This window comes from Calonectris borealis, chromosome 11, assembly GCF_964195595.1.
Source record: "Calonectris borealis chromosome 11, bCalBor7.hap1.2, whole genome shotgun sequence".
Classification (NCBI taxonomy): Eukaryota; Metazoa; Chordata; class Aves; order Procellariiformes; family Procellariidae; genus Calonectris; species Calonectris borealis.
The window spans coordinates 9,169,084-9,194,094 of NC_134322.1; the positions used below are offsets into that span (position 1 = coordinate 9,169,084).

A 25,011-nucleotide genomic window follows, 5' to 3' on the forward strand; every position below is an offset into this window, starting at 1 on the left:
TTCCCAAACAGACCCAACGGCCCTGCACGGGGGTGGCAGAGGGGACCTGTGCTCCCCTGGCCACCTGGGTACCCCGGCCATCATGCTCATCGCAGATGAAATAGTTTTGCAGACTCATGCGCAACCCCTGGCATCACCGAGCGGGTGCTTTGTCCCAGGAGGGACCCACCGCAAGGGGGTCACACCCCGAGGTGCTGTGGCCAGATCCCTTAGGGAAGCTCTTGGCCAGTTATCCCCCTCCCCACGGCCCCTGGCCCCAGGCGAACCTGCTCCCCCTCGCTCGGCAGCGTCAGCTCCCACTCCCCGCGAGCACGGGGCTTGCAAAAGCTCCCACGCTGTGCTGGCACCGGATCCTCCGGCTAAATCCTGCTGCTTAAAGGCGGGCTAAACCTCCTCGTGCGCCCAAGGCCGCCCCTCGTGCCCACCAGAATTAAGGGGTTTACTCGAAGGGATCCGCACCCCACGTGGGTGGCACTCACAGGGGCCGGGCGCTGCTGCTGCGGGGTGGCCCTGAATGGGCACTTTGTGCTGAGCACCCCAGCCCCCCGCGGCTGCCCGTCCCACGTGCCTGCACCCCACGCTGCCTGTACTCCATGCCGCCCGGCACCCCACGCCATCCTCCACCCCATGCTGCACCCCAAGTGCGTGCACCCCACACCACTCTGCACCCCACGTGCCTGCACCCCACACCACCCTGTACCCCACACTACGCTGCACCCCACGTGTGTGCACCCCACACTGCCTGCACCCCACACCACTCTGCACCCCACCCCGACCTACACCCCACACCACTCTGTACCCCACGCCGACCTGCACCCCATGTGCCTGCACCCCACCCTGACCTGCACCCCACCCTGACCTGTACCCCACGGGCACTCTGCACCCCACACCGACCTGCACCCCATGTGCCTGCACCCCACACCGCCCTGCACCCCACGCTGCCGGCACCCCACGCTACCCTGCAGCCCACATGCCTGCACCCCACGCTGCCTGCACCCCGCGGGACTCGAACCCGCGGTCTTCAGGGCGGCCGGGGGAGGCGGGAGGTGGCGGGGAAGGGAAGTGAGCGCTCGGGGGCGGGAGCTGTTGCCCGGGTGACGGGCGGGCACTTCCGGGCGGGAATTTCGGGGTGACGGAGCTGAGGCCCGGGGGGCGGCGGCCGCCGGCAGCGCGTCCCCGGCCGAGCCGGGCGCCTCCGCGGCCCCATGGCCCAGCGCATCCTGGCGCTGGCGGCCGAGGAGGGCCCCGAGCGGCTCCAGGAGGCCCTGCAGAGCCTGGGGGAGGGCGAGGTGCGAGGGTGCCCCGCGGGCTGGGCCCTGTGTGCGGGGAGCGGGGGGTGTGCGCTGCCGGGCCCTGTCAGGCGCGGGGGGCGGCTTCTCCTCGAGAGGCCTTGGGTGAAGGGCAGCTCACAGCGTCCCCTTCTCGTTGCAGCTGGGCGATATGGTGACAAGGCAGGCCCTGAAGGGGAGGGAGACGGCAGCGTTGCTGAGAGGGATCTTCAAAGGTGGGTGATCTCTGAGCTGCGCTTTGGGGGGTGGGTGGGGAGGGGGACTGTGGCCCCAGCCCTGCTGATTGCCGATGAGCCGGTGGGTTACAGGCTGGCTGGGTTAAACAAGTGGTCGGCAGCACAAGGAAGTGTCACTTGTGGTAAGAACCAGCTAGTCAGGGCTGTCACAGGGAAACGGGACATCCAAAAATAGATACGGGAAATAGGAAAACGAATAATATATTTGTAATGAACCTGTTGTAAGTGGGCTTTACTTTTGGGAGCCCTTAGGTACCTTGGAGTAGAACTGAGCTGGCCAGCTGAAGCTTAATTGCCAAGCTGATTCTTCTCAGCATTTTGACACTTCCTGATCTCGGGCAGCAGGTTGAGTGAACCACAGGGGTGATAACAGGGTTGAGTGCTTCAACTATTTTATCCAAGAGGTTCTCATTTCCTGTGCTGTGGTTTTTATCTCTTTTGTCAGGTAGATAAAATGGAGAGTTGCAGTCAGGTGACAGTTTAGCCCTGCTAATTTCCTGTTGTTTAGCAACTTCTTGTTACTTGCATAACTTTTTTCCTTTTTTTTGTTTTCTTTATTTTCTCGTTATAAGGCTCCCCTTGTTCCCAGCGAAGTGGTGTTCTCAGGAGGCTTCAGGTTTACAAGCACTGCGTCCCGCTAGTGGAGTCAGGGGACCTGCATTTGGGCAAGGTGTCTGAAATCATAGGACTGCTGATGCTGGAGGTAGAAGCTCCTTTGGGCTGGCTTTCCTGGGGTCTGCTGGGTATCATTTCGTATGTAGATTGAGATGCTTCACCAGGCCGCTAGGAAAATGAGTTGTGTCCTTTCCGTGGATCTGCCCTGGACTAAGTTAGCTGGTGTTGGAATTTGCTGTGTGTGTAAATGTGGTTATCTTTGGATAATTATACTTAGACTCGAAACTCCAAACCTATAATTACCTCAACTTGATTTACTGCTCTGTAAATGACAGTATAACAGTCTTGGGGGTGAATTCCCCTTTTAGGGGAATATTTCAGTGTAAGAACTGTTGTCCTTTGCTGGTTTCTGGTGACGGTTTGGATGTGTATGTGGAATTCTCTGTGCGCTGCCTCAGGCTCTTTCATGTTGTATCTTCTCCCAGGCTCGCCAGCTGCCAGGCCATGCGTTGGCTGAGCTTGCCACCCTGTTTGTTGATGTTATTAAAGGCGGCAGCCTGTCTAACGGGAAGTCCTTGGAGTTGTTTTCCACTGTTCTCACTGCATTGGCCGGTTTGAAGGAGAGTCTGGCTTATGGGAAAGGTAACCCCTCTCAGTTCCTTCTCCCCGGCCTGTCCTCCCATCCTCTGGAATCGGCTCCTAAAAAAGCTTTTGCTTTCTCAGGTGAACTGAACGGGGAAGAGTTTAAGAAACAGCTGATAAATACCCTCTGCTCCAGCAAGTACGTACATCTCTGTCAGCTCCACCATGCTTTATTCCATTTAAAGATCAGTCAGTGCCTATTTGGGCCTTTTACAGAATTCCCTGTGATACCCTACAGGTACAGTGGGAGCTAAATCTGCAGTTGCTAAGTGTGTCTGTAGCCCCAACATCCTCTTAGTTACATGGCAAAACAGTGTGTTTCATGTTGTGCTTTGAAAAAGACATCATGATGAGCTAGAGCTCACCGACTGTGTCCTGTTCTATCATCTTTGAATCTGTGCCCTCCGTGACAGTGTCTTCTCCAGCTGGGAAGGCAAGGCAACACCCTGTTCCCAGATCTTGTAATAGTGTTGCGTGAATTGGTCTCAGGAAGCACTTGTTTTTATTCCTTTCTTGGTTATTTGTTATTTTGGGGACGGGGACAGTTTGAGATGTTCTGAGTCAGGGTGGTTAGGGTGCTGGTGATGACTTCTGGTGGAAATTTGACTTTTAATCTTATATCAGAACATGACAGGGAAATGGTGACATTGAATAATTGTGTATGAGGAGGGAAGGGATAAACAACAATTCTGCTTGCTTTCAATTTTCCAACACATTTTTGTTTTACCAGGTGGGATCCTCGGAGCGTAATACATCTTGCCAACATGTTCAGGTAATTCCTTTTACCTTCAACATCAACGCTTTCTTGTGCTGCAGTCATGCACACAGCCTATTTCACATGTAGTTTGGGGCAAGTACAAATAGTAGGTCTGACCATACTAATCACAGCCCTGTGGATGGTTGAGTCGATGAACATCCGCATCAGATCCATTTGGATACAAAAAACAGCTGGGCAGGCATGCCTCAGAGACTGGGCATGGCATTGTGGTTTTTATTCCATGTGTGAGTGAGCCTTGGCAAATTAACAATACATTAATGAACAAGCATAATGTGAATGAGATCTAAGCACCGAAGGTTGAAGAGTATTCTGGGACAGTGGTAGGATGTGGCAACTGCTTCTGGTGAGGACTTTGGGAGCATTCGCTGCCTGTCTGTACATTAGGACCCTCTGTCTAGTTATGGGTTGACTCTGCTGTGGGATTCTGAAGGAAATTAGTGAAAATGATTAGGCTGCATCTTTGATTCAACAGGGATATTCCCCTATCGGGAGAGGAGCTGCAGTTTGTGGTGGAAAAGGTCCTTAGGATGTTCTCCAAATTAGACCTGCAGGAAATTCCCCCTCTGGTCTATCAGCTGCTGCTGCTTTCTGCAAAGGTAAAAGCTCATGGGAGCTGGCCTCCCCCTAAGCATATACCATGAGAAAAAAATATGTACAGGATGAGCTATAGGTTGGATTTTGGTGAGGATTGTGATTGTTCCCAAACTGAGCTGTGGGGAGCAGGACATAGCAGGACATCAGTAGGGTTTTTTTTCTCTAACTCCCTCTAGCCTGAAGAAGCTGACTGCGCAGAGAAAGATACAGTCTTGATCTTCCTTGTGGGGAAAGAAGGAAGCCTTTGGGAAATAAGGGATGAGCACAGACCTAGCAGACAGAGGATTGGGTTTTTTCAGTGTTCTTAAGTGTGGTTTTGATCACTCTCTGGTCTGCATGTTATAATAATAGCTCATGCAGTATGACTGTCTTCTGGGTTGTAGTCTGACTTGTACTGGCAATGTCTCATCTCTTGTGCTTTTCCTGCAAGCAGAGGCTGCCAATGACATCTCTGCCTTTTGACAGGGTGATTGGCTTTTTTGCTTGCTTCATTTGTGACCGAGTCAATGCCAAAATGATCCAGTCAAAGAAAAATTACATGTGTGTTACAGGAGGTCGTTTGGGTCCACTGGCCAAAATATAATGTTAGATTTAAAGTTAGGAGTTTGAAAGCCTCCCTAATTGATTATAACATAAAGGATCCCTTCTAATTAATAATAACTTTGAAAAAAAAACAACTGAGAGCTTCAGCTTCTTCCAACTGTTCAATAAGTGCGGTCAAAGTAATATGCAAACTAAACCAGAGTCACTTCATCTGGAAATGAGCCGCACGGGAGCCCTCCCCCACCTCAGTGATTTATGAAGGGAAATGAAGGATACCATGACATTTGTAATTGGTGTGGGAATAGAGTGTAGTTCTCTGGGATGCTGCAGACCCTACAGTGGCTTAATGTAATGTCCTGCCTTGCAGGGCAGTAAGAAGACTGTTTTAGAAGGAATCATCGTTTTTTTCAATCAATTGGATAAGAGACAAAGGGAAGAACAGAGGGTTCCACAGTAAGTTCTCTATGTCATCCCCTTTCTTTACTACCTGGGTATTTGTAGTCACCGTTGTCCTGCACAGGGCTCTTTGAATTTGAATTGTTACACCTTGTACCAGTACGTTCTCCTTGATACATAAGAAATGATTTACGGCTTTGGATGGCTTGTTTTTTTCTGATCAAACTTACAGATCAGTGGACCTTGAGGTAGCCACAATGCCCCTAGACCAGCTCCGCCATGTGGAAGGCACTGTTATTCTCCATATTGTTTCTGTTATCAACCTGGATCAGGACCTAGGCGAGGAACTAATCAGACATCTAAAGGTACAACAAAGATGGAGCAGGCACTGTTCTTGAAGGTGTTGAAGCACGGTTTTTAAAACTTAATTCGTTATCTGTAGAAGGGATCTAACAATTTTTATGATCGCAGTCATGTTCACTTTAACAAGTGCTATGATACATTTGAAGAGACGTGTCCCTTTCTATACCACAACAGCAGTGTGATATGGGCCTGATAGCTTCCCTGAACTTGCCGGATGCTGCAGCTTTCTGACTGTTGCTTGCTGTTTTCTAGACTGAGCAACAGAAGGACCCTGGTAAAGCCCTGTGTCCCTTCAGCGTGGCTCTTCTGCTATCGGTTGCAGTAAAACACAGGCTGCAAGAGCAGGTATGTGGGTGATTGCAGAGAACTTCCATGGGCATATACACTGAAGTCCTTGTAAAGGAAAGGAAGCATGGTTAGGTCATAGTCCCATCAGAATTAGGCTTAAATTCAGGATGCTCGTGGGGAGGCAGTTAGATCATTGGTATGCTGCAGTTTATTGAACACTATAAAAGACCCCAGAGCAATATCAGAATTTTCCAGAGTTGTGATTGCTGTGGGTTGGTATTTTAGGATTAGAAGAAAAGCAATGTCTTCTTTTTTTAATGTTTTGGCTCTGTGGTAGCCACCTGAAGAGCATCTGGCAGCAAGTTACCCTCCTTGAGGCACTTAATGAGGTTGGTGTATTTGTCCTGAGAAAGAACTGAGTTAAGATTTTTGGCAGACTGTACTGGAACTTGTGCTCTGGCTGGTGCTCTTACTGGAACATACCCAAGACCATACAGGTCCCATTTCAAAGATCATTTCCTCACACTCAATGACTTTATGTTCCAGATATTTGATTTCTTGAAAACATCAATCACAAGAAGCTGCAAGGACCTGCAGTTCCTTCAGGCCTCCAAGTTTCTGCAGGATTTGTTTCCTCAACAATATGATATAACTGCTGTAATTCTGGAAGTGGTGAAAAATAGGTGAGTTGTTGCCATGTGTTGCAAAATGCTCAATGGGCTTTGGGAGGGGGAGAGTTTCAGCCTCGCTAGAATGCTGTGGGGTGCTAAATACTGCTGACTAAGTGCCAGCAGGGAACAGTGTCAAAATCCAAAATTTTTATCCCAGTTTTATATTGGTGAATTAAAAAAAAAGGCTACAAAATGCAGCTCTATAAATCTGCCCCCTCTACCTCAAATCTCAGCATCTGGTGGTACAAAGGACTAAACTGACCAGGACCTATCTCTTTCTTACTGGTAAAGCAGCTGATGGCATGAGTCATGCTGCTGGCTGTAGTTTGTGTTCTGATCAAGGGATGAGCGATAAGTTCACTATTTTCTTCCCCCACATGATTAGTCCTTTAATCATCCTGTGGGATAGCTCTGTGATCTGTCACCAGCTGTCCTTTAGTTTGACGTGAGGCATTCCTCTTCTGTCTTCCTCTCTGACCTGAAGATCTTAGGATCAGTAGGATATTTGTGCATCCTGACTGTAGCCTACTGTCGCGTTCAGATCAGACCTGAGTGCACGTCATTCCCCATAGCGAGGAAACCTTTGGACTGGAAAGGAAGTCTGATGGCTGGAGAGCCAGGACTGCAAGACGAGTTGTGCTGAGCACCTGCCCCTCAGCCTAAAGACAGTTATGGGGTTGTGAGGGATGCATCTTCCCTGGCGTGATCAAGCATCTCTCACTGCTGCTTTGGACCCTGGAATGACTGTGAAAGATTTTACTTTAGACCACTGTAATCTAAACCTTTTCTGTGACTAAGTTGTTCTTTCCTGATCTGTTTAATGTTTTCTTCAGTGCGTTTGGCTGGGACCACGTTACTCAGGGTCTGGTGGATCTTGGCTTCAGCCTAATGGAATCGTATGAACCAAAAAAGCCTTTTGGAGGAAAAGCTGCTGATACCAGTTACGGCCTTTCAAAAATGCCAGCCCAGCAGGCTTGCAGACTGGGAGCGAGTATTCTGCTGGAAACATTTAAGGTAGCGTATGGTTTTTTTGTGGGGGAAAGGGAACTCTGTTCTTATTCTGTCATGGTAAATGGTGTCAAAACCTTGCCTGCTGTATCCCTCATGAGTGTTTTACAAAAAATACTAGATTTATTCTCCTATTTGTCCCTGTCCAGCTGGAAGAGGTCATCTTCATAAAGTCCTAATCCTAATCTCTTCCAACTACCACCATACTTGTGTAATCCCTATTACAGTTTCCAAGAAACTGCAGAGAAGGTAGAGAAATTCAGAGGTACAAAGAAAATCTGACAGAGGTGGGATTGAAATCAGCATCATTACTGAAGTGGTAAATTTGCATCCCACAGACCATTTGACCCATTATGTTCCGAGTGTACTGTGTGTGTCTCTCTGCTGTACTGGTTCCGATTGGACTGGGATGAAATCTGAATCGGTCTGTGTGAATTTAGCTGAAAGGGGACTTCTGGCAACCAGTCCCAGCTTACCTTTCAGCTCTGGATTTGCTTTGTACTGCACAATGCCTGTGCTCTGATGTACAGGAATATCTTAAATTTATGTAGGTTTTGATTTTTATTTATTATTCTTTCTCATTTCAGGTTCATGAGCCCATCAGAAGTGAGATTCTTGAGCAGGTCCTGAACAGAGTCCTCACAAAAGCAGCGTCTCCTATCAGCCACTTCATAGGTAACAGGAAAGAGAGAAATGTGTCCTGCTCTGTGGACACTCAGAACATAGCTTCTCAGAACAAGTTCCTGCTGAAGTGGCCTGAAGCCAAGAAAATCAGTTGTTCCTTCCCCTCTTACTGAGGTGTCAGCTGCATCAGATTACCTTGTATTCATCACAGGTGAAAACATGTTTGCAGGCAGTTGCCATGGAACAGCTGACGCACAGGAAGATGGTATCCCATCAGTCAGTAACTTGTTACACGTTCCTAGCCTTGCCTTCATCCTTGTCCTTGAGCAAGTGCTTGGGAATCACTGGTACTGCTGAGATGCCTATGCTGCGGCCTCTTCTCTTATACCTCAGTGCCCTCTGGTGGGGTGAGGCCCTGCAGCCAGGTTGTGAGTGTTTTACACTTTGTGCCTGCAGCAGAGCTCAGATTTTTGATGCTCATCCTATCACTATCTCTCCATGTAATGGAAGGGCTTTGATTATTCTGTAACTGTAAGCTCTGTAGACATCTTTTGCTCAGACTTTTCTGGCCCCTTGGCAGCAGCTGCTCTTTTTGTCCTTTTATTTTTCAGACTTGCTGTCCAATATTGTTGTGTCTGCTCCTCTTGTGCTTCAGACTTCATCCTCCAAAGTCACAGAGACCTTTGACAATTTGTCCTTTCTGCCCATTGACACGGTGCAAGGGCTCCTCCGGGCAGTACAGGTAAAGCTTTGCATTTCTCCATGAATATCCTTGCTAGTTTAGATCCAGTGACAGCTCTAGGCCACAATTATATGCATGATCTAATAACCCTCCTCATAAAATAAACCTTCATACTCTGCTGTAGGTTGTTCGGTGTAGCATGGAACTGTTCTTCAAGCATGGATTTGCAGGTAGCCTCTAGCAAAATGCATATGGTGCGGTCTGGCATGGTACCGAAACTGCTCTGTGCTGACCTTTCATCTGGAAGATGCCCAGATGCTGCACACTGTAGAAAACTAAGTATACAGTGTTTAGCTGAACAGCTGTAGCTGTCACATTGATTTTTCCCCTTCCAAGCTCCTTGTCAGTATTTCTCTTTGCCTGGGCTGAGATACTGCCCTGGCGTTAAACTTTTACCTGTTTCGTCCAGTCTGGGGATAACAGTTCTTTTCCCAAACCCTTGCACTGTGTCCTCACTAATCTGCTAAGGTGTCTCACTGCTACAGCTCTCTGGGTTTAATTTTATATTGTTTTAAAATGTTTCCTACTGTACTGTCCTGATGACAGTATTGGAAATGCAGGACCAGATGGGCCTGAGGAAGATGAGCTCATATGCCCCAAGGGCTTGGCATGCCTTAGTGCTTTTCTCTCCAAAGTATATCTTCCTTTCCAGCCTCTGCTCAAAGTCAGCATGTCAGTGAGGGACTCCCTGATACTTGTTCTCCAAAAAGCTATCTTTTCCAGGTAAGCTGGGAAGGGGATTCTTTGAAAAGATTTCTACAACTCATTTATGTTTTTGGAGCAGAAGTATTTTTTGTTTGTTTTGGCTAAGTGTCTTCCCATAACTAACTAGATGGTGACAACTCCTACCCCTTTAGCCTAGGACTGTAATACAGTCACAGCTCTACTGAACTGAGACACAAATCCCAACCCTCAACTGAATGGGCTTTGGAAATTCAGAAAGCTATTGGGAACTCCAAATAAGTAGGCAAAATTAAAACCAATTCCAATGTGTGTCTACAGAGTTGAGTACATCCAGGTGCTAGGGAGAATCTGGAAGGAACTACTGATCAGAATGCTGAGCTGCAGTCTTCCCTCTGATCCCTTACAAGGTGGTAAAGAAGCAGGCTTGTTGTTTTGGTAATGCTTTGAGCAAACCATCCTGCTGTCTTCATAATGCTGTGATCGTAGACTGGATTTTGTTGGGCAGTGGCAGAATTCATAATTTAGGATTACTATTCAAGGCAAGGGACTTGGTCTTGGGAAAGACCTGGGGTTGTAGTGAGCAAAGCAAAACACCAGGTTTTTGTGAGGATTTTTCCAACTCTGAGCGCTGTGAGACTCTCCCATTCCAGTTTTCAGGGGACATTTAATGCTTGGGTCTTGGCCTGAGGCTCTCCCTCAGTGTGAGCATTGCAAGGGCAGAAAGGAAATTGAATGTTGTAAAGTGTAGAGCAAGGGAGTTCCCAGCAAACTGCCAAGTTCTTAACTACTTGGGACTGTGCAGCCCTCTTGGGAATACAGTTCCGCTGGGCCCAGTCACTCTGTTTTTATGGATCCTTTTTCATTGCTGAGTTGATCTTGTATTTACTTCTGAGCTTCTTGCTTCCATTTTTCCTTATGCGTCTCTTTTTTCCCCCTGACTCACAGGCAGCTCGATGCTCGTAAAGCTGCGGTTGCTGGCTTTTTGCTTCTCTTAAGAAATTTTAAGGTTCTGGGCAGCTTGTCCTCTTCCCAGTGCAGCCAGGCCATTGGTGCCACTCAGGTAAGAGCTGTTCTGCAGTCCTATGAGGTAGTCTCATGTCTAATACGCATTGTTTGAAACAACTCGAGAGTGGAGTGTTTCCCGAAAATGGAAATGTAACTTCAGTAAGGATTAGTCCTGGAAAGAAAGCTGTGGGAAATGCAATGTGCAAAGATAAGCTGGCCTAGGGATGTTGCTTTTCAGAGTCATTCTCTCTTACAGCACCAGTATTCTGGGAAGCATTTACACTACTCCATGATGATGATAAGGAACCTTGGCAGCACGCTAAGGACTATTTCAGTGATTGTTTAGGGGCCAGGCCCCTTATCACCTTGCTTCTGTGTTGTGATTCTTGAGAATTGTAACCAGTATAACGTGACTAATATTCCCTCTCAGGTCCAGGCAGATGTTCATGCCTGCTATAATTCTGCAGCTAATGAGGCCTTCTGCCTTGAAATCCTGGGCAGCCTGAGGCGATGCTTGAGCCAGCAAGCGGATGTTCGACTCATGTTATACGAGGTAAACACGGTTTCTTCAATCTCCTTTTAAACAGCCACTAGCTCTTCTGTAGTCTGGTTCTACTGTAGCTCCAGGTAAATAATGATCACGTTATTGTGGAAAACAACCTATCATCTCAGTTATGTTCTTCATGGGACACAGGTACCAAGGACTATATTGTTTTTTCAATCATCCTGCTTCTTTTTATTTTGGACCATTATAAGCCCAAAGACAGATTGATGTATCTCCCTTATCTCATACATTGCCTGAGAGCAAAAATGCATCAGTGTCTCTTCCTGTGGTGTGACCTAGGAAATGGGAAGCATGTTTGATGCCCAGTGGGAGTAGTGTTATAACAGGCACTGGGTAGAAGCAGTGTTGCTGGGAGTTGATCATGGGCTCCAAAGAAAACCCTGACTGGAGAGCATGGGGAAACTTCATTAGAGACTGCATCAAGGATCTGTCTTTTCTCCTCTTCCTTTTGCAACTTTCTAGAAAGGCTTGTCTGCCCCTTAGATTTCTTTTGGCAAATGGCCTAATATAGAGAGCCATTTTTGGGTCCTGACACAACCATGGGGTACTAGCTAGAGAAAAGGAAAACTTCAGGTCAGGGATTTTGTTTCCTTCTTGACTTGGTTGGACTGACCTTTGGTGAGCTGCAAGTTTTGGGTGTGTTCGTCAATGTCGCCATAAGACTTGTGCTTGCTTTATCCATCCACTGAGTTTTCTCTGAAGGATTTTTTGCCTCCCACAGTTTCCCCACTGGCTTGTTTTGCCTCTGAAGCAGGATTTCACAGTTTGAAGTTGGATCTAGTGCTAGTGTTAAATAGCAGTGAAAGTCACTCTGGGCTTGATGCCACCACTGCTAGGGAGATACAGCTTGTGAGAGGGCCCCTGTGAGGAAATTCATACCCTTTCTGATTCATACCTTCTTTCTGTGGTGCCTTTGCTTTGCCAGGTATGGGGTTTTACACTGAGCACATTGTTACTTCCTCATGGTTCCTTGTGGTGCCGAAGGGTCGTTGCTGTCGTATGACACCAACTTATTATGCATGTGGTTCACTTTCTTTGTTGTGTAAGCCAACTTGTCCTTCCTTCCTGTCTTCAGGGATTTTATGATGTCCTTCGCAGGAACTCCCAGCTGGCCAGCTCTATAATGGAAACACTGTTGTCCCAGGTAAAGTACTGCTCTGTGGCATGGCTGCAGAGACCCTAAGAATTCTGCACTGCAACCAATATAGCAAGCAATTCAGGTTAAATATTGGGAAAATAGTTCTCCCTTACACTGGAAACATGTTTAAGTGCTGCGGCACTTCTCTAAGGAGGTGTTCAAATCCCTGCTATATTGAGAGAGCAGGCTAGGTAAACGTCTGGAGACTGGTTTATATCCTGTCACAGGGTGGAAGAGAAAGGATCGCTTGGAGCCCTTTCCAACCTTTCAGTTCTGAGGTGCTGTGAGAAGTGTGATGCCCAGAGAAGTGCTTTGTGCACTCCCTGTTCCTCAGCACTGCACAGCAGTTACTCTCCCATACTTCTCCAAGGATGTGTGCTGACACAGTAATTATTATTGCTGTCCTCCCATCAGGAGAATACCCAAGTCCATGTAGGATTTAGGAGGATTAACTCATCCCCCAACAGTGTTGCTCATGGCAACAAGACAATCACATTTCCTCAATCCATTGGACAGGCTGTGCTTTCTTTGAAACAAGTAATTTTCTTCTCTTTAATCATCCGTAGAGTTCATGCTGACTAATTCCAGCTTTCCCATGACGGTATAGGGTCTGAGAAGGGAGTATGAACCGAGCCAAGGCAGCTTTTGGGTAGCAGAGGGCACTTAATGGCAACTTGGAGTAAATGTACAAAATTTTATAGCATCATTATATATATATAACTTTCCCTATTCGGTTCTGATCCTATATCAGTACTCAGAGCATATCTCCTTCCTGTGGTTTGCCAAACAGCCAGGAACTGGTGCAAGCATGGTCTCTCATGGATTTGTTTTAGTGCCAAGTGTAGCCTCCATAACTGTCCGCACCCTTAGGCCAGGAGCTGGATGCCATAACAGGGCCAAGCATTCAGTACGGGTGACGGGCAGCAGAAGCAGTTACTTTTCCTCGCTGTTTAAAGAATGGGTAGCACTGCCGGTAAAGTGCAAGTGATGTTGCATGTTGAGGCAACACAACAGCAAGTGGTCAGATAAACTTGTTTTAGGGCAGTCACGTGTCCTGGCTGAGAGGTACATGAGCAACTCAAGAGGGGATTTTCATTACTAATAGAGCAGGTGACGTGGCTCGCATACATGTACAGTCCCATTACCATAGTGCTAGTTTTCGCTCTGTAGAGTGGAGTACAAAGATTATCGTATTCAAATAACCTAAGAGGCTCAGTTACCAAGTAACTGGTTATTTTTATTTCTTGTTTTCTCTGACAGATAAAGCAATATTACTTGCCCCAGCCAGACCTCCTGCCTCCACTGAAACTTGAGGGATGTATTATGGCTCAAGGAGATCAAATCTTTCTGCAGGAACCACTGGTAAGAGCTCTAGTGGCTGGCCACAGCTGCAAGCTTGTCTGCTCCATAGCATTTTAGTCATGCTGCTACATGAGCTGAATACCTTGTGTTTCTTCAGCCTCTTCTATCCTGGAGCAATTCTTTTAATGACAATAGAGCTGGGCATCTCACCCCTCCCTCAGGCTATCTGTCAGAGCTCCCTAGCAAAGTGGTTTGGGGACCTGTGTGAAAAATGCTCTAGGAACAGCGTAGTTCCGTTATTCTCTGTTGAGCTCACCCTGGGTTTTTTTTTTCCTCCTTCAACTTAATTCCACATGAAATAGTCGTGCAGTGTGTGTGTAGCAGGGGGAAGAATCTGCCCCTTGGTTTTGCTCCTTTGAAGTTGTTGGAGATGAGACCTCAACAATTCATTGGATTTCCAAGGGAACAAATTCAAATTAATCACTTTGTTTTCCCCTAAGGAAGTTTCCATGCTGTGCTGTAGTAGCGCACCCAGGAAAGGAGCAGACGCTTCACCTAGAGGGAGAGCCCTTTTAGAAATTCCCTTTCCATCTCCTTCAGCGGTTGAGGGAGCAGTGGGAGTTAAGCCTTTACATCCCATATAGGCAAGTTCAGGCAGACAACATTGTCTGAAGCTAGAACTGGGTAGCTGTGTGTAGGATTACAGATCCCCTCATTCTGGGAATGAGGCATGTTCTTGAGACTCACGTGAACCTCTGAAGGCAGCTATGGCTCTTTGCATCCAACTATAATGGTCTGGCCTGTGTCCACTTCTGCCAGTGACCTCCAACTAGAAGGCTGAGTGACTGTGTGGCTGCTTCCTTCAGGCCCATCTGCTCTGCTGTATCCAACACTGCCTCGCCTGGTATAAGAGCACTGTGCATCTATGCCAAGGAGCTGAAGATGACGATGAAGAGGAGGACGTGGGATTTGAGCAAAACTTTGAAGATATGCTAGAATCTGTCACACGACGCATGATCAAGAGCGAGTTGGAAGACTTTGAACTGGTAAATCAGATTTTCTGTTTGACTCAGTGGAAGAAGACACTGAGTTCTTGTCAGGTTTTGAAAACATTTTTCACTTGTTTCCTTTACCTCTTAGGATAAATCAGCAGATTTTTCTCTGTCTTCTGGTGTCGGTGTAAAGAATAACATCTATGCTATCCAGGTGATGGGAATTTGTGAGGTCCTGATTGAGTACAATTTCAACATAGGGAATTTCAGGTAAAACATCAAATCTTACCCTCCAGCACTAGCTGTGCTATGCTGTGCCTAGCTCTTCGGAGTACAGGACACAGACTCATTGCAAGCACAGGATAATAGTGCCAACACAGAATCAGAATGATGCTTTCTGAGTGTGTGTGTCTTGTAGCCCAGACATTCACAGAACCTTGGGGAGTGTCTTCCTTTTGAATGTCGTGTGTTGTGGGAGATGGGATGTGACGTTTTGTAGAAGAGCAGGTCAAGGGGGAATGGATGAGGTGTACACTGTTAGCGAAGTGGGGAGATGCCATATATCGTGGTTTTATCATTTAGAAAGTGCCACTGTGTAATTTGGCAACTGAAGCTTCAAATGGGAAACTATAAGACTGGATTTTCTCCATTAATGCTTTCTGCTATTTTATTGCAGTAAGAACAAGTTTGAGGATGTCCTAGGCTTGTTTACATGTTACCACAAACTGTCTGAAATCCTGAAGGAGAAAGCTGGAAAGAACAAATCTACCTTGGGCAACAAAACTGCACGGAGCTTCCTGTCCATGGGTTTTGTGTCTACTCTGCTCACAGCTCTGTTCAGGTGAGAAGCTGTCACATCTGGAGAAGCTTTAAGGCCTTTTCACAAGCTGCTTTTGTGGTGTCTGCGTGCTCGCTGTCTTGTGCATTGCATACACAGTACAGGCATTTTCATTTCTGTACAAAGCATGTGTGGTAACAGCACTTGTTGTCTGGAGAGCATCATAGTCCAGGCAGGAACCATAGCTGTGCAACTCCTGGTATTGACAAACCAGCTTTCCTGGACCTTGCTTATGACTTGTAAGACCTCAGAGAGTCTTTGCTCTTCCAGTCCTGGGCCATTCCCCAGACAATAAACTCCAGTGTTTGAGCTCCAGTGCTCTATGGAACAGAGCCAGATATCAATTCGAACCATGTCTGTTAGTGTATTGGGAAAGGCTGGTTGAACACAGGTTGCCCAGAGAGGTGGTAGATGCCCCATCCCTGGAAACATTCAAGGTCAGGTTGGACGGGGCTCTGACAACCTGATCTAGTTGAAGATGTCCCTGCCCACAGCAGGGGGGTTGGACTAGATGGCCTTTAAAGGTCCCTTCCATCCCAAGCTATTCTGTTCTATGATTCTATGGTAACTCTATCCTCCGAATGTTCACTGCAAGCTACCAAAACAAAGGGTCTTTTCCACCCTGAATCCAGCTAGTAATATTATTTGTAAATGCATATTTAGATTTTAAATCTCGTAGGCCATCCCCGTGCTTTTTCAGAATCCTCAATTCTCTGACAGTGCTCTTGATTCTTCAGAGACAATGCCCAAAGCCATGAGCAGAGCCTAGCAGTTCTGCGGTCCAGCACAGAGTTCCTGCGCTATGCTGTCAGTGTAGCTCTGCAGAAGGTGCAGCAGCTGGAGGAGACAGGACAAACTGATGGACCAGATGGACAAAATCCTGAGAAGATGTTTCAGAACCTCTGCAAAATCACACGGTGAGTCACTGTGGCATGTGAAGACATCAGCCCTAAAAAGCAGCAATGCGTTTTGGGGATTTTTGATTCTCTCAGGTAGGGTTTTGAAAGAAGAATGCAGACTATAACTATTTCAAGCAGTTATTATTACTGGGCTGAGATCATTGCCTTTCTTTGCTCCTGAGAAATCAAGTGGAGGCACTACAGTTTCTGTGCCAGAGTGATACAGCTCTAATAACGGTACTTGGCCTGGAAGAACCAAAAGCCATCAAACTCTCATTTTCAGCCTCTTTCTGACTTTTGGCTCATCGCTCATTGTCACGGAGGAGGTAGGATGGTTACAGGCTGGATTCTTGAGGCCTCTGGGATGTACTGAAGTTAAAATTCCCTTCTAGCTACAGTATAAAACAGATGTAAGAGGGACACAAGCTTTAGAAAACATTTGTTTAGGACTTTTGCAAGATGCTTGAAGATATTCATGCATCTTATCCTTTGGAAATCCAAGAATGTTAAGCCTCTAAATGTCTTTTGAGATCTAGGTCATATCTGCATGGGGTCTTTTCAGATCCCAGTCAGCAGAGAGCACAAAATGCAAATTACCCCTGCCATGAATAATGCCCGTTTTGTGTCTCGCCCCAAATAATAGAGGCTATTTTTGTTGCCATCATTAGGGCTACATGTGAGCTACATGTTTTGCGTGATTGGACATTGAAATAGAATAAGATCATCTGTGCAGGCGACAGAGCTAATGAGAAGAAAGGAGACGGAACAAAAAAGGGAAGAAGTGGCTTAGGGGAGCAGGAAAAATATGTTTGCCTACAAACAGAAAAGTCTCCTTTGGGCCAAACAATTTTGCTTTCTTCAAAGCTTTTCACTTTGCTTTGCCTGCCTTTGCTTTTCTGATTTTTTTTGTATAGAGCCCTATAGAGATATCTGACATTTCACAGGTTCAAACTGCCAAGAGAAAAGCTCTTTTTGTCACTGACAGACTTGACACCAGTGGTCAGTGTTTGGGTAGCCTGAAACAGAAGGAAAGCCAGGTGGAAGAAATGAGTGCATAAAGATGGACTTGAAATGGGATTGGAAGGTCCCTTGGCACCTGCAAAGAATTAAATTATTTAGCTGTGCAGGAAGAATGCAGTAGCTGTTTTGCTGACATTGAAACAAGATCTTCTTAAAAATGGATCTCTTCTGCCTCCACTTTCCTATAGGAAAAAGACCTTCCAATTTAGTTATATTAAAAATACGATCCTAAGAGCAGAGTCTGTGATTAGCCCTGTTCTAGTTCTTGCACCGTGCAGCCAGCTTTATTGGAGCATGTGATCTTAACTCATCTCCCATCCCCTAGGGTTCTGCTTTGGAGGTACACTTCAATTCCCACTGTCGTTGAAGAGTCAGGGAAGAAGAAAGGCAAAAGCATTTCCCTTCTGTGCTTGGAAGGTTTGCTGCGGATCTTCAACACAGTGCAGCAGCTGTACACTGCCAGGATACCCCAGTTTCTACAAGCCCTGGGTAGGCACATGGTACAATTCTGCTCTGGTTTCCAGGCTTTGTGTTCCAGCCCATGTGTGGGCAGGTAGGGACACAGTGCCCTTTATCCATAAGTAGAGAGAGGGGTCTGGTCCTTGACTTTCAGTAACAAGGTGGGTTTACTAGCATTGATTTTCATGCCGGAGGCGAGTTCCAGAGATATCTTGACCTGCTTTTATAGAGCTCTCAGTTTGTCAGCAGAGGGTAGTTGGGGTCTGATGTAGCATTCATCTATTTGAAGTTTGCCTTTAACACATTTTTGTGCTCACCACGGTTTTGCAGTCTGTATTCCTCCTCTAGCTGTGAGCAGTTGCAGTCTTTCCCACCTTTGGAAATAAATCCTGTATTCTGCTCGTGGCATTTAGCTTTTTTTCTGCACCTCTCTATCTCTGCCAGATATTACTGATGGTGACGCAGAAGAAACGGATATTAATGTCACAGAGAAAGCTGCCTTCCAGATCCGACAGTTTCAGGTGAGTACCACTGTGTGCTGCAAGTGTTCCAAAGCACTGGTAATTCTGGCAGAAAACACTGCTAGCTCTCTGTTACTTGATCACAGGATTGAGTATGTGATAGCCACCGTGACACTGATTCGCTGGCAGTTCAGAAAAGTTTCTGATCCGTAAGGAAAGCTTCTTCAGGGCGCTGTGCAGAGCTGGATTTAAGTGCACATGTATTTACAGAGCTATAAGGTTCTTCAGTGCAGCATAAACTTACCTGAGTATTGTAAAAGTCACACTGAATCATATGTGGGCCTCTATGTAAGCATTCATAACAAAAACCAGCACTCACTTTTTAGAAGAGTCCTCTTTTTATATTCTGTGTCATTCTCCTTGTTGCTGATTCCTTTATCTGCTGCAGCTTCTGGTTATTTGCTTCTTAAAATGGCCCTGCAACAAGCATGCACACTCTTTCCTTCCCATGATCAGAGGTCCCTGGTGAATCAGTTCAGCAGTGCTGAAGATGACTTCAACTCCAAGGAAACACAGTCACTCATCACAGTTCTCTCCACTTTGTCCAAACTGCTGGATCCGGCCTCTCAGCAGGTACTTCACAACCTTCATGGGGTGGCAGGGATGTGTGTAGTAGCCGTAGGTGTGGGAAGAAGATTATCAGACTGGGTTGACATCTGAGGACTTTGACATGTGTGCGTGTTCTGCCTTCTCCTGCAGACCACACCATGTCAAAGTGACAGTTCTGTTAGGTTATCAAGCACACTCCTGTCAAATGCCTGCAAGGACAGTTAAAAACAAGTTGTCTTCCCACCCCACTCCTGCACATTCTGATCCTGCCTTTGGGCACCTGCAGTCTGAATGATTTCGCCTAAGCAGGGACTCCTAACAGATCCTAGATGTGGTATGGCTTCCACATGGGAATAGAGCCAAAAAAGGCCAGCAGACTTATGACCAGTCCAAACTGGCTGAGTGCCTCATTCCTTCCATGCAAGGAGGCATTTTCTAAAGTGGACTAGAGGTGCCCCATTTTTACAGGCTCAAAGTGTGCCAGAAGTCTGGAGTCATCATTTACCTTAAATTAAATGGAGCTGTTACTCTGTCCAAGGGAATGTATAGCCATTCCCCTGTCCTGGATCTCAGCTTTTCACTTGTTAGTAGGTTAAGAGTCCCTTCTGGAACTTCGCAGAGCATGGCTGGGTGCCTTTCTGCCAGAAGGGGACTCTGCTGGTCTCCCTTTGCTGTTTTTTTTTTAGTTTGTTTTTGGGTTTTTTTCTTTTATTGTTATTAGTTTTGTGCTTTGAATTCTGTTTCAAAGCCATAATATCTTTTCTCCCCTTACACAGTTCCTTCAATTCCTGACTTGGACAGTCAAAATTTGCAAAGAAAATGCTCTCGGTAAGTAAGCTTTGGGGAGCATGTTTAGATGTGATGTGTCAGGTCTGACATTAGACCCTTAGATGCTCTGCTGTTGTCTGTCCTGTTTTTACCTCTTCGTTACAGATATATTCAGGTCCCATTCTGTGGCAGATTGCCATGACATTGTGGTTATTAGCAGAAGTATGAGGGAAGAAACTCCATCTCTATTAATATTAGCATTGCTGAAGAAAGAAAAGCCACTTACTTGACTTTTCTCCCTTGTTATTTAGCACATCTGTTGCTCAAATCTGGATTTATAGTCTGGAAAGATATTACTCTTGCCAGAGTTTGTATTGCGCTTCCTCAGTGCTTCTGGTCATCATTTTTCTATGAGCTGAGGGCTCCAGTGTGCTATACTTCCCCTTGCAGTATTATATGTGATGCCCGAAGTTGTAAACTCTGCTTTTGTAACTGCAGTATTTTGATAGGATTTTCACCTACTGTGTATTGTTTCTGGGAATGCAGACTGTTAAATCCATACTGAATCTGAAACTTTCCCTCACTGGATGTCTGATATTCCTAAATAGGTGGCGGAGCTCTGCACCTGGTAATGTGTTGTTTTCTTTTCCCTTCCCCACAGAGGATATCGCTTGCTGCAAGGGTTTGCTGTCTCTGCTCTTCAGTCTCCATGTTCTGTACAAGAGTCCTGTCAGTCTGCTGCGTGAACTCGCACAAGACATCCACGCTTGCCTGGGAGACATAGATCAGGTATGATGCAGAAGCAGCCTAACTCCTCATCGCTTAGCGCTGTCAGGGCAGAATTGAGTGCATCTCTGGCGCAAACTATGTGACAGCAGCTAAAGTTTTACTCACCAGCGTTTGTTTTTTCTGCTCCGACCAGGACGTAGAAGTGGAGAGTCGGTCCCATTTTGCCATAGTGAATGCCAAGACTGCAGCCCCTACTGTCTGTGTGAGTCAAAATAGTGTGTACGGAACAACCTGTTGTGCCAAACTCCTCCAAAAACCTGTTTTGTTTATTGGTGTTTCTGTCTTAGCTGCTGGTTCTGGGTCAGGCGGATAAGGTCCTTGAAGAGGTGGATTGGCTTATCAAGAAACTCACCTGTCTGGGATCAGACACATCAGGTAATAAAAGTGGTCCTCTTCTTACTGTTACACTTTTGTCAAACAGATGAAGATAGAGAACAAAAAGATATTTTGGGATTTTGAGGCAGCATCATCTGAAGGCAGGTTAAACTCTCCCTTGAGCTGGTTCCACATGAACAATGTACGGTAGAAAGTGTTGTCACAAAATCCCTACAGCGATTATTTTCCCTGTGCCACACTGGTGCTTTGTGCACCAGACACAAAGGTGGTCTTTTGTGCCTCCCGCCTGCATAACTGGATTCATTAGACAAACATTCACTGGTATTCATCTCTTTCTTCTAGAAGACTCTTCTCAGGCATCAAACCAAACACAGGCTCTGGAGAAAGGTGCAATTCTGCAGCTGGGAACTCTGCTGACAGTTTATCATGAGCTGGTACAGACAGCACTCCCTGCAGGGAGCTGTGTGGACACGCTGCTGAGAAGCCTCAGCAAGACATACGCAATTCTCACCTCCCTCGTCAAACATGTGAGTGCTGCTCTGCTGACAGTGGGCTGGCTAGGATCTAAAAACTTTTTCGCCATCTGCTACAGCAAGCTCACAGTGACCCCTGGCAGCAGCTACACTCAGGACTGGGCTGTTGATCTCTTGCAGGAGTTGAGTCCTTATTCTGTTGGCTTTCACGCCCTCAATTTCATGACCTTTCTGAGCAGTGGTAGTTGTACCAGTGGAGATAAAGGAAAGCTTCTCTCCAACTGAATTTGGCCGTGTGTGGCTTGGAGTGGTTCTTCCCAGTGTATCTCGTAGGTTCCTCTGTATGCAGCTGTGTGCCACAACGAACGGCACTAGCGGTGTTCTCACAGTGCTCAGCAGTCCGGCCCTTGCCACTCATTCCCATCTAAGGCTTGAAGCATCGGACCTGGGCCATGAAAACAGGCCAGTGGAGCTGGTTTGAGACAAGGTGGTGAATACCCCAGAGCTCTTTCACAGCTCTGGAATGCAGACATGGCATTTGGGATATAGCAAGCCACTGGGGAGGATAGTTCTTGCAAATCCTGCCCTCCCCACTGTGCCATTGGATGAGCTGCTTTGAGCCCTGCCTGTAAGTACAGGTTGCAGGATGGGAACAGCATACCTAGAAGAAATTCTCTCATGTTTTCCTTGCAGTATATCCAAGCTTGCCGCAGCACCTCGAGTACAATTCCAGGAAGGCTAGAAAAGCTGGTGAGTCTGAGCGAATTGCTGAAGGAAATGGCTCATTGCCTTGAGTTACGAGTAACACCAACCTCTCTACTTCTTTGCAGGTGAAGCTCTCCGGTTCCCATTTGACCCCACAGTGTTACTCATTCATTACTTATGTACAGGTAAGGCCTAAATTAACCGGCAAAATCACAGTCAGTCTATCTGATGCTGAGTGGTGTATCAGCTGCAGTACATGGACACCTTTGGGGATTATTAATCTTCTTGACATGACATGCGTTTCTTATAGTTCAAGCTTTACCATGTCAAATAATAGTATAAGATATTTCAGCACCGTTGGGACCGAGCATGCTGATTTCCGCTTGAGCGGGGAAGGAAGAGTGTTTGCGGAGCTGGTTTTTAGTTGGGGTTTTTTTTTTTCTTCCCCCTCTGTTCATGTGGGGTTTTTTGGATGAGATTAATACTGATGTTAACCACAATGGCAAATAAAGGTCAACAACACTGCAGTCGTCACAGCGTAAGGGAATGTGGGTGCCAAAGACTGCAGTGCCAAAGATGGGATTTAGCTGCTTGGAGAGGAATTGAGCGCTTGAGTGAGGACCACAGGAATTGTACAACAGACATGGCGTATTGGGGAAGGGGTAGTGGTGTGCAGAGCTACCGCTCCTGGGGATTTCTCACACGTATGTATTTCTGAATGTATAAATTATGAAATTAATTTTTCTTTCCTTCTTTTTTTGAGATTACCCCCAATTCCATCCTTCTTGTATCACTACCTTTCTGTCACCTAGCTGGTAATGCTGTTAGCTGGCCCTAGCAGCGTCCTTTTACCACTCTGTCACCATGGGGAACAAACTTGGCTGGCCTTTCTTCCCTGCTTACCCTCTAATGCCACATCTTTTGGCATCCTCCTTCAGAACATCCACAGTGAGAGCTTAAGCTTTGCAGAAGAGAAGAAAAAGAAGAAGAAAGAGGATGAAGCTGCTGCAATCTCCACCGTCATGGTAAGATTGACTCACTATTAGAACATGGGCTATATTTGAACTTGGGATCATACCTCAAGGCTTGTGTTACCTGGTGGCTTCTTATAGATCACCAGTAACAAATTGTCATTTGGGCCTTTAAGTAAAAATCAAACTTAATCTACCTTAACTTCAGAGGAAAGTCTAAAAAAACCCAAACAAACAAATAAAAAACCAACCAAAAAAACACCACCAAAAAGCCACCTTCACTAAATGCAGCCTAAACAAAGGTCAAGTCTGGATAGTGTGTCTTGTGTTTATCATTTGGGGTAAGCTATGAAATTACAAAAATGGGCTAATTTATTGGAACGAATACTGCACTCTCTTTAAGTGTTTCTTAATTTATCAGTACATTTAAACATAAATGGATTCCACTAAAGTAAGGCAGTTGAGAATGACTGGATGATTTGGCTGGGAGCAAATGAGCAGGCTGGCAGGTTCCTGGTCTTTTATGTCGTTTGTTTGTGCTCCCAGCCAGCATTTCCTCTGTCTCGTCAGTTGTCCCAGACCTTCCTGTGATGTTAAGGGTTTAAAAGCCACAAGCATGATCTTCCTAGCTGTTCCCCGAGTGTACGGCAATGGGCTGAAATACTGCATATCCTTTTACCGCTCTCTCACCATGGGGAACAAACATCAGTGGTGGTAAATAAACAAAGCAAAAATGTGGTGAAACAAGAGTGTGCTCGTTGCCTGGAAGGCGCATGCTTGTGATGCCTTTGCAGAGCTGGAGCAGAGGAAGTTTTGCTCTGATGGCTGTCAGGCATGTCAGGGCTGTGGACTGCAGGCAGAGTACAAAACAATGCACAGGAGAGCCTCACTGCAGAACCTTCGTGGGAGTCAATTTAAAACCAGTAACAAAGCTGACAAGGCTTGCTGCGGCGGGACTGGTATGGAGCAAGGCTACTGAAGACACCTCTAAACTGGGAGTGTTGTGGTCCTCACGTCATGCTACAGCGTCATTCTTCACTCCCAAATCTGATCTATCACACTCCTTTCTGCATTTCAGGCTAAGGTGCTTCGGGAGACCAAGCCAATCCCAAACCTGATTTTTTCAATAGAGCAGTATGAGAAGTTCCTTATCCATCTCTCCAAGAAATCAAAGGTAATGATGTAAAGCAGAGCTCTTCTGTGACCTGAACTCAGTGGAACAGTGGGATCAGTAGCGTGGTGGAGGGCTACTGCTGGTCCACCTTTCAAAGTCTCTATTAATGCTCAAATTAGGAAGGTGTAAGGACCTTGCACCTCTTTCAGCTTTTGCCCAAGCTCCTGGCCCAATGCCACTGAATTGCTGTCACGCCGATACCAGCAGCTGTCAATGGCAGTACTGCCTGTGACCTAACATCACATGGCTTCTGGTTGAGCAGAAACTTACTTACACACCTAATGCCAGCTTTTCTCCTCTCTCCCAGTCTGTTTCATAAGCTGGAGAGAAATGTACCATGACGAGGTCCTACGTGAGTGTGAGAGTAACTGGCAATCACTTGGCTTTTAGGAAAACATAAATGGGCCACTGGATTGCATGGGGGCAGGTGCTTTTTCACTTACCTTTTGCTTCAATCCTGCATTATTATTGTGATGGACTCAGTCCCAGTCCTGTGCAAAGGACTGGGCAGGGTAGAAAACTAAACTAAGATGCTAATGGCATAATGTCCTCTCCCCCTGGTTTCACCTTGGTTGCTACAGGTGAACTTGATGCAATATATGAAGCTAAGCACCTCCCGGGACTTCCGCATCAACGCATCCATGCTAGACAGCGCGTTGCAGGAACATAACGCAGAGGATGCTGAAAATGAGCCAGACAACGACCAGGTCCGAACTCATTTAGCTGCTTTTACCGATAGGTTTCCCCCTCTTCTGAGGCCAACTGTGTTTGCGAGCTGTGCAGGTATATGTGAAATTAGGACAGTTTGTCTGCCCTGGGTTAGCCCTCACTTTAATGCTAAGCTGAGACGAAGGAGTGAACAGTTAATCTGGCTAACATCCCCTACACTCCAGCCCTCTGCCTTGAGTGGCCTTTATTTCCATGCACCAATTGTCTGTATCTCTGGTCTTACAGAAGTGAGACTGCTCTTAAGACCTTGTTGTTTGCCTCAGCAAGCAGAGAGGTCTATCAGCATTACCTCTGAGGACCTACTG

The 25,011-nt window shown here is 46.5% G+C and overlaps 1 protein-coding gene across 1 annotated transcript; it reads left to right on the forward strand.

The window, feature by feature from the left end:
• Window positions 1-1,205: 1,205 nt before the first annotated feature.
• FANCI (FA complementation group I) lies at window positions 1,206-25,001 on the forward strand. Its single transcript, XM_075159560.1, has 37 exons — window positions 1,206-1,289; window positions 1,432-1,504; window positions 2,098-2,228; window positions 2,626-2,782; window positions 2,864-2,921; window positions 3,513-3,554; window positions 4,033-4,156; window positions 5,065-5,150; window positions 5,326-5,458; window positions 5,709-5,801; window positions 6,291-6,427; window positions 7,249-7,429; window positions 8,011-8,098; window positions 8,659-8,789; window positions 9,442-9,512; window positions 10,419-10,533; window positions 10,909-11,031; window positions 12,119-12,187; window positions 13,442-13,543; window positions 14,350-14,529; window positions 14,624-14,745; window positions 15,152-15,316; window positions 16,051-16,230; window positions 17,558-17,721; window positions 18,136-18,212; window positions 18,669-18,785; window positions 19,538-19,589; window positions 20,191-20,318; window positions 20,452-20,520; window positions 20,606-20,693; window positions 20,997-21,181; window positions 21,821-21,877; window positions 21,958-22,017; window positions 22,771-22,857; window positions 23,882-23,977; window positions 24,559-24,760; window positions 24,970-25,001. Exons 1-37 carry the CDS (start codon window positions 1,206-1,208, stop codon window positions 24,999-25,001), a joined length of 4,059 nt encoding a protein of 1,352 aa, XP_075015661.1.
• The last annotated feature ends 10 nt before the right edge of the window (window positions 25,002-25,011 follow it).

Coding starts and splice junctions, on each gene's coding strand:
- FANCI (XM_075159560.1), top strand. CDS start 1,206: ATGGCCCAGCGCATCCTGGCGCTGGCGGCCGAGGAGGGCCCCGAGCGG. Junction 10,534..10,908: donor AGGCCATTGGTGCCACTCAG/GTAAGAGCTGTT, acceptor ATTCCCTCTCAG/GTCCAGGCAGATGTTCATGC. Junction 23,978..24,558: donor ATCTCTCCAAGAAATCAAAG/GTAATGATGTAA, acceptor TGGTTGCTACAG/GTGAACTTGATGCAATATAT.